This window comes from Gossypium arboreum, chromosome 11 (assembly GCF_025698485.1).
Source record: "Gossypium arboreum isolate Shixiya-1 chromosome 11, ASM2569848v2, whole genome shotgun sequence".
Lineage (NCBI taxonomy): Eukaryota > Viridiplantae > Streptophyta > Magnoliopsida > Malvales > Malvaceae > Gossypium > Gossypium arboreum.
In genome coordinates this window covers 128,844,685-128,854,516 of record NC_069080.1, presented here as the reverse complement: position 1 = coordinate 128,854,516, position 9,832 = coordinate 128,844,685, and the positions used below count along the sequence as shown (strand labels likewise).

General features: G+C 30.5%; 1 protein-coding gene across 1 annotated transcript; it reads left to right on the top strand.

Annotated features, from left to right (window-relative positions):
* The first annotated feature begins 7,020 nt into the window (after positions 1-7,020).
* Positions 7,021-9,225, top strand: LOC108470834 (uncharacterized). The gene is made up of 5 exons (XM_017772322.2): positions 7,021-7,068; positions 7,649-7,693; positions 7,952-8,076; positions 8,645-8,692; positions 8,764-9,225. The coding sequence occupies exons 3-5, from the start codon at positions 8,059-8,061 to the stop codon at positions 9,145-9,147; spliced, it is 450 nt and encodes a 149-aa protein (XP_017627811.1). The 5' UTR covers positions 7,021-7,068; positions 7,649-7,693; positions 7,952-8,058; the 3' UTR covers positions 9,148-9,225.
* Positions 9,226-9,832: the final 607 nt, after the last annotated feature.

Genomic DNA, 9,832 nt, shown 5'->3' with positions numbered 1-9,832 from the left:
CAATAAGATTTGGTATAATCGATCCAATTCTCAAGATATATTTTTCAAGTGAATTGATATTTATTGATGGTCTTGATAATCCCACGATATTAAGGTAGCCCAAAGATTTTGTTTCAATAAATTGTCAATCCTTCAATATGACAAGTTGCATTCTTAGGGGTGTGCAAAAAAACTTCTAAAAGAAAAAAAAATCGAAGTGAACCGAACTGAAAAAAATCAAATTTTTTTGTTTATTTGATTTTCATGTTTGGTTTAATTGGTTTATTCAGTCGGTTTCCAGTTTTGACATTTTAAATGGATTAAGCCATAACCCATAAGGCCATAGGCCTATAACTCATTTACATACCCAAACCAATATTTAAACCTTAAACTCAAATACCCAATTACACTTAATACTCTTAAAAACCCAAACCATTAAACTTTAAAACCCCATATCCATTAATATTTAAAATTCAATTTGATAATTTAATTTTTTTATGATATTCATCTATCATTTAATATATAAAAAACCCAAATTAATATATACCCATTAAGAAAAGTAGAAGTCATGAAAATTGTATGTTAGATTGTTATTCATGTAAGAAAATAAATACTTTTAAAGTTAATTTTAATATTTTACAATAAATTTAAAATAAAATTAAAAGTAATACGATATACTAAATTGTAGAAAGGAGACAATAGTTTGAAAAAATTAAAGGAAATAAAATTATAATTACTTTAATTAGAAACCTTTTCTAACTCAAAAAATCTAAAACCGAACGGTGCTTTGTTCTTTATTGGTATGATGTTCTCTGGTTTGGATTTGCTAAATGCATGCATCTTTGAAAATAAATATACATTATTCAAATCTTATGGGCTTTTATTATTCAAATATTCTTTCTTGATTGAGAAAAAATGGGAACATTCTCTCTCTCTCTCTATATATATATATATATTTCTCAGTCCTCAGAGTAAATTAACTAAATTAGTTTAAGCATTTGATACTATTATTATTGAAAGTTGAAATATATTTTATGTTGAAGTTATTTACCATTTTAAATCATTAGAATTGAATTACCAATGGGTGAATGGCCAAACAAGATTTTTAAGAGTTTCACGCACCATACTTGCTACTTAATTCATGCGTAAAGAAATTTGCAGAGCAGCCCTGATTTCAATGATTTATCAAACAAAGAATAATTGAAAATGGAAAGTAAGGGTAAAAGTTGAAAAATAATTCAATGTTTGGCCCAAACGTCAATAATGCAGTCTCAAACATCAAATTGAAAGTGAACAAAAAATTTGTTTGAAATCTTCATCGATGAACAAACAAAAAGCAAATGGTTTATAATTTATTGGCTTATGCGTACAACATGTAAATCAACATAATCTCACGTTGAAATAGCAAATTTAGTTCTTATAAGTAATAGTTTAGATATTAATCGAGACGCTCAATCAATAATTTCTCTAGACCATTATACGCATAAATAATAAGTTTTTATGAAAGTTTTTCAAACTTAATCAATAAAAATTGAGATATAAACTCATCGGCTTTAGCAATATGAATTGTCCGAATTGCATAATCTAAAATAATTATTTAAACAAGTAATCTTGCAAACAATAAGTTGCGAGTTGATAACACATATATGATATTTATTTTGTAGATGCATCTACCAAGAATCATATAATACCAAAATCATTCACATCGTGGATGAATAGACCCATATTCATTTAAGAAATGCAAGTCATTACATCTCAACTTTAGCTATTAAGTTTCTAATAAGCAATTCTCATTGAGAACAAGCAACAAATGAAAATTTGAAAGAATCTTTTGGTTCTTTAATGAATGTTTATATAAATTCTCAATTAATTTTCGCATCATATATGATCTAGGATGGTCTAACTGGTCACACCAAGTAGTAAATGTATTTGTATCAATAAACTTCTAGTTTGCTTTAATATGCATTTCAATTATACTAATAATGTCAATATAAATTGTGACAAATTGACAATTTTATTATCATTGATTTTACTTTGTATCCACAGATGAGTACTATTGTAACATTTACTACTGAAATGTCTAAATCAATGTGAAGTTTATAATGTCACTAAGTCAACAAAATAAATATAAATTCCAAACAATTATATGCAATATTCGCCTTGGAATATGCCAAAAATTTTCTCGTGTTGAGTTTTGACGATTTTATCAAGAAGTAAGCAAATTAAACTCAAGTAGTAAACTTGAATCCAATCAAAATCTATTAATAGCAAACTTTGAGAGTGGATCTTATTTTCTAGGTGCACACATGTATATAACCAATAACTTTTCGTACATAAGTTTTCTCCTTACAAGTTCTCATCAGTAATATTTTTCCATATAATTTTAATTGAGAATTATTCGAATCTTGAGAGTTATACTCAAAATTTTAAAAAAATTGCAACTTTAGCTGCATCCAACCATAACAAGCTTTGGATAGAATTACTATATTCTATTGCTCATAAATAGATCTTTCAAAATTAAATATTTTGCTTTCAACCCCATAATGAAAATGATGACAAAAGAAGATCACAAAGATAATCACAATCAATTTAATTTAATACCAAGAATAATAAATATAAATTAATAATTCAATCCTCAAATTTTCATTCTTTCAAAATAGATATTTATAACAATAGTGATTAATATGAAATATAATCTTTTCCTTATTTACAATATCAATATGAGATCCATATTAATATCTTTTAAAACCAATGGATTAACCATCACAAGATATTAGCATATTAGCTCTTCTAGAGCTTTCAACTAATTTTGTACTATCAAATATTAGAATAATATTAGTTTTATTTTCTTTTATGCTTGAGTTCACTTGAGAATGCAATAAATTTACTAGGACGAACTTATAAACATCCTAATAGATTCTTTATTTCATAATCATAATTGAAAACATGCGTGGATTTCAAATCAAAATCCATTTATTCATGTTGTCATAGTTAGTCTCCAATTATAATAAACATGATAAAATAAATAAATTATGGTAAATTATACCTAAAAATCTGAGCGGTTAAAGGCTCTAATGATTACCCATAGTGCACAGGCCTCAATTGAAGACTGAAATTCAATAGCTCTAGAAGGCATTCGGCAACAACTTTTGCAGCCGATTAAGTAACCACATTATAAAATAAAAGAGAACCGTGTTGATAAAATAAAACGACAGGAAGTAAAGAACAAATAAAATAGGAGAGCAAAAGAGAAAGCGTATTTTTATCGACCGATTAGAATATTTGTAGCACCCCAAACCCAGCCCAGAAGTTATGGCCGGATCCAGCATGCCACATCAAAAACGTAAAAAAAAAATTTCCATTCTAAGTCCAGAAAATCGTACTTGATGTTCAAAAGATTAATTTCATTATAGGATAAAGTGAATGGAAGCTGTACACCGTAGGAAACCAGAAAAGAGGTGGTGAGTCCATCGGATCGCTAATACCAAGCTCCTTCGGATCCAATCCTAGACATGCATACCGCCATTGCCACACCTTAACGTCATGGATATTTCTAGGAAACCGATTTTGATTAAGTCATTTTAGGAAAAGTGATTAATTTTGGAAAATACTTTCATTGTAAAGCTTTGCTTGTTGTCGTATTATTTTGAAATCAATTGTTGTTTTTGAAAAGCGTGCCTAAAGTTATCCAATTTCAACAGTTAAAATAAGTAATACCTATCTTAGTAATACATATTAAAACCATCAAAAATAATTAAGCGGCCTTATTACATTTAAAAAAACACCCAAAACTTCAAACGTAATTAAAAGGATGTCCAGTTCACCGAAGAAAATCAAACTTTCGAGCGGGTGGCCACTCAATTCCCTCACGACTCCAAGCCCACTATGGTTGGGGATTACTGCGTGGATAAAAATAAAAGGGTGAGTTTGGGGAAACTCGGTGTAAGGAAAACCCATTCAAAGCCCAAGTCAGCTCAAGCCTATTGGGCCTAAGCCCATTCAGGTAACAGTGGTACTGGGCCAGAGCCCTTTTCAAATTACAATAAACTGGGCCTTAGCCCCTTATTCAGATAACAGTATGGCCCATAGGCCCATTTCAAAATACATGCAACATCAATAAACATATGCAAGCCCATTTGGGGAGACTACTCAACCCACCAACCACTACACTCCACCCGTACCAGCCATACACTCCATGTGGGAATAGCTCAACCCACCCAAATTTAACACTCCACGAGCTTGCCTTTGCTCGCATTATCAAAGAATTGAGGCAAAGCCTCCAGTACGTGGACAAGCCACTTTCAGTACTTCCTCCGTCAATATCCCAGTCCCATGCATCAGATAATAACAACATGGCATGCAGTAAATAACAACAGTCAAACATGCATTTAGGTCAATTTAACCCTAGGGGTATTTCAAGAATTTATCTTCTAGGAGTAAAATTGTAAATTTTTCACTTTTAAAGGTATTTCAAGAATTTATCCATTTTAGGGTTTTCATGCATATTCCTACCTTTCACGTACTAATGTAATCACTACCGAGGGTTCTTACCGAATTGGGCAGTTGGCCCATCATTCCAATTTTGGCCCATTAAGCCCAAAAATATCGAGGCACGTAAATCATGCACTTTGCGTCCAAACATTGCAGCTTACCAAAAACATTAATCGATTTACCTCACGAGCATTCGCTTTTCGCAAATCTACAAAATACCGGTTTTCGGCATTTGACTTTTCGACTTTTGCCGATCTAGACTAAGAAAGAGGGTGTTAGTTACACACATTTTGCGACGATATGTTGACGAGATCCACACACGAACCGCCTACAATTGGATTACTAACACGTTAATCTAACTATTCAAATACAAACTACATATTAACCCCTTACAATATTCGGCCAACCACACCTACAGATCATAGTAAGCTTATAAGAAATCAATAAGCAACTCATTAACAAATTTTTGTCAATGTTTACCACATAATCATAATTTCACTGCAAGCTGTCTTCCGAGCAATAGTCACTAAATCATTTATAACTGGAGCTACGAAACTCCAAATCAAGTTCCGTTAATTTTCCTAAAATAGACTCATATATATTCTATCCATAAAATTTTCAGAATTTTTAGTTTAGCCGATCAATACAAGATTTTTCTCAAAGTTTCCCATGTTTCACTGTTTGACTAATCTGACCACCCTTCATTACGAATCAAATTTCTCATTGTACAGAATTCAAAATATGTTCTTGTTTATTTCATTAGAAACTAGACTCAATAAGCTTTAATTACATAATTTATTCAGCTTCTATTTCTTCTCCCACAATTTATGGTGATTTTCCAAAGTCACATTACTGCTGCTGTCCCAAGCAGATTTATTACCAAATCACTCTTTCAAACACCTATCTTGCATGCATGTTATTTAAACATGTATATCACCAATCAATCATCACGTATCTATGATTTTTACTTAAGCATAATCTCCATTTCATCATTTTAAAGCACAACATGTTAGCCGATTTTTCCCTTTAGCATCTAAGGCACATGCATGCTCATTTGTTTGGCTCAACTTCACATATCTTCCATTTTTCATCAAAAGAACATGAAACAACAACCATTTCCTTCATTTTAATTCATGACTAAATGCTCACAACACAACTAAAAATCAAAATATACTTCAAGAGTTAAGGTAGAATCGAGAAGAACTCATGAACCTCAAAATAGAAGCAAGGTACCAAGAACTTACCTTCAATTTTCCTCCTCCTAATGACCGAATACTCAAGAGCTTTCTCCTCTCCTTTCTCTTCTCTAACTTTCAGCTATGATGAACAAAGATGGACAAAACTTTGTTCTTTTCACCCTTTTCTTTTAATAAAACTTCATATTTCATCCATTTAATTCTTTAATACAAAAGACATGATATTCTTATCATGAAACATTTACCTAACCCATTATCATGAAACATTTACCTAACCCATTATCATGGAACATTTACCTAACCTATTATCATGAAACATTTACCTAACCCATTATCATGGAATATTTACCTAACCTATTATCAATTTGTACCATAAATTATGGATATCAAGTGTACATTTTGTCTACAACAACATGATGGCTGGCCACTTCATGTAAAATGGGAGGTTTGTCATGCAAATCCTCCTATTTTGCACTCCTATTTATTTGGCCACTTCAATTTAGCCTATAGCATTTTCAAACATTTTCACATAGGTCTTATTTCATAACTTCACTCACAAATGACAAAATCAAAGCATGAAATTTTGCCAACATTCGCAGAATTCTTAAAATTGGGCGTTACAATATTTATAATGCTTCTCCAAAATCTATATTTATAGGCATAAGAAGTATAAATGAAGTAGAGATCTAATTCTAATGACTATTAGAATTTAAAGTGCACCAAAACTTATCTTGATCTTGATGGACATCTATTAAATAAAATATTCATAACGATAATAATATTTTTACCTTTTTACCATTTTTTATATTTTATATTTTTTTGAAATTTTAATAATTTATATATATTTGAATTTTAAACACTTTTAATTTTTTGATAATTTTATATTTTTTTATTTATTAAAAATTGATGACATGGCATGCATGTGAATTATCAAGTTAGAAAGATTAACATTAGTTAATTTTTTTTTATCTATTTTGAGGTGATTTGATAAAATATGTTAATTTAAGGAAAAAGAAATAGAAAATACATTTAATTTTCAGTGTACTCACTAACCTGGGAACACAATGAGGTTGCCTTGTTCCCTTACATCATATTCGGTTGGGTGTAATCCCATAACTTTTACCTGTCTATTCGGTAGGCCCAATTTATTACTTTGTTTGGTTGGGGGTGTTGGCGAATAGGCCCGTAATGTAAACAGATTGTATTACGGGAAAGCCCGTAATAGCCATTCTGTCACATGGGTTAAGAATTGCGATTCCATTCAGGATGGAATGAAAATGAAACCACGGCTGGACCAAAATGTGCCCTTGCTTTCCCCAATTATTTCCCCAAATTGAAACCTAGGTTGAAATCAACGATTTGCATAAGCTCACTCGCTTCAGATTGTTCATCCTGATTAAAGGTAAGTTATGTTAAATTTTTCATATTATTTGTTCTTCATCTTCATCTCTCTTTAAAAGATTTGCTTTTTTTTTTTGGAGGATTTTTTGTTTCCCCGAATTTGGCTTAATTTGGGTATGATTTTTTCCCAGATTAACAAAGAAATGTGAAGATTTAAAAATGAATTTGTTTTTTTTCTAGACATTGTTTTCCTCTAACTATTACTTTGCCAACGCTTTTTTAGATGAACCAAAAAATTTTGATTTTGTCAGGCCTTTTTCTTTTTGTTTCCCCCAAGTTTTCATTAATCTGACAATTTTTATTTTTTTCTAGATTTAAAAAAGCAAATCAAGATTTCCAGAAAAAAATTGATTTGTTTCAAGATTTATTTCTTGTTTCCCATTGAATTTTCCTTATATGTTTCTTAATCTGTAAAAATTTCGCAACTGACTTGTTGCTTATTTTGGAATTATATTAATTTGTCATATTGCTTTTATTTTGCAGGTAAGCAATCTGGAAGTTTACGATTTCTTCTAGTTGATATCCAAACATTTTAACATTTAAAGATGCATATTGCAGGCGTAAAAAATGATTATTTGCAGGTATTTTATCAAGGTCGGATATCAAGTTATCGTTTTGTATTGGAGGTGAATTTTATTTTTGCTGATTGTTTATTTGTATGGTTGATTTTTTTTGTTTGTGTTCAGTGGATATTTGCATTGATTCTGCAACTTGTGATATCCAAACATTTTAACATTTAAACATGCATATCGCAGACGTAAAAAATGACTATTTGCAGGTAATTTATCAAGGCTGGATATAAGGTTATTGTTTTGTACTGGAGGTGAATTTTATTTTTGTTGATTGTTTATTTGTATGGTTGATTATTTTTTGTTTGTGCTCAGTGGATATTTGCATTGATTCTGCAACTTATGTGCGTGTAAGGGAACCTACTAGTCGTATTTTAGGTCTCTTCCTGAGGATATTTTGCTGGAATGCTTTGAGCTCATTGATGATTTCAATTTTCAAGGTTTGTGGATTATCTTTCTCTATGTTTTATACTTTGACATTGGTCATGACTCAAATGCATTAAATTGGCTTTGGATAGGTTATTTTGTATGGTATGAGTTATTGAATTGCTTCATTAAAGAATTCTATAAGGGGAGGGTGTCATAATTTAATAGAAATTTGCTCCTTTGTTTCAAGTTGTTTTCCATATATGTTAAGACATTTGATGCTTTTCAACTTGTTTTAAAAGAGTTTGGTCGAAATTTTTTAGAATTTTGATGTAAATCCTCTTGGTTCTGCATCAATCGCACATGTATTACTTTTTCATTTCTTTACCTGGCTTGAAGTTTATATGAGTATGTTGGGAAGGGTATAGGTTTATGTATTTAAACATATAAAATCTTTGAAGGCTGAACATTTTCATTAAATAAGCTTCATGCTTGCCAACATACAACAGGATATGACACATTTGCTGTTTTAATGCTACCATAAAGTTTAACAGTTTTGCGAGGTTCTCGGGTTTCAGAAATAGGATAATGCTGATAAGAATCGAGTGGATATACCTTAACATATGTTCGTATCTGAATTAGGCTCATCAAGCAGGATTGAGAGGTGATAAGATCAATGTTGTTGTTAAGGTAAGTCCGCTTGAAAATGATTTTAAAACCTCATATGTCTATGTGATTTTGACCATTCAAGTTTATGGTAGGTGCAACATCCTGGAATCCAGGATCTTATGATGATCGACATCCGTAACTTGCAAGCATTTGCACTAGACATTCTGAAGAATGATATCAAATTTGATATATTTTCCATTACCAAGAAAATGGAAAAACAAGTATTTGTATTGACACTGGTGTCATTTGCACTAGACATTCTGAAGAATGATATCAAATTTGATATATTTTCCATTACCAAGAAAATGGAAAAACAAGTATTTGTATTCACACTGGTGTTCCTTGCAAAACATATCTATCCTTCTTTTATGTATTTTTTAGATTATGTCAATTGTGAGTATCGTTCCACTTGGATTTGGATTTCTTTTTTCTTCTGCATGTCGTTAATTATTTATCCTTTGTGTTGTCAATATTAAATATGAGTTTGACTTTCTAAGAGAAGCCAATGCTATGGAGAGAATTTGCTATTTCTTATACGAGAATAACATAAAGAACTATGAGTTTTGAATAACATAAAATGAGGAACGTCAAAACCCTTTTTTTTATATTTTGAAAAAAAATCGGGGATCGACTTTAAAAATGAAAATAGAGTCGTTACCAATCCTTTTTGTTTAGGTATGATTAGGTCACCTTGTGATCAATCATTTTAATAAAGAATTTTGATTTATTAAAACAATGTTTTTGGTTTACGAAATTCTAGAAAATGAGTTGGGAGTCGGTTACAAACGAGGAATCATAGCGCTCAAAATTGGTACTTTGTTAATTAATTAATGTCCTAATGTTGAAAATTTAAAAAGATTTAAAAAATGCAATTCTTTTAAAAAATGTTTAGATTACTTGAATTAGATATTGAGATTCTTTTGTTCCGAAGGAATAAAATATCATATTTAGCATGTTATGATACAACATTTCAAACCCTCGATACCAAGATCATCTTATGATTTCCAAAACTTATGTATTGAAACTTTAAAAGGATATTTGGTTATTTGGTTTGTAGACACTCAATTTTGCCCGGCCTAGAAATAAGTCCAAAAATAAAAATAATAAACCCAAAAAAGTGAAGTCCAAGTTCAGTCCAAAATTACAAACATATAATTTGGC

Bases quoted from the DNA above. Each gene is read 5' to 3' on its own strand.
- LOC108470834 (XM_017772322.2), top strand. The intron at 8,693-8,763 runs GTAAGTCCGCTT...AGTTTATGGTAG, and splicing joins AGATCAATGTTGTTGTTAAG to GTGCAACATCCTGGAATCCA.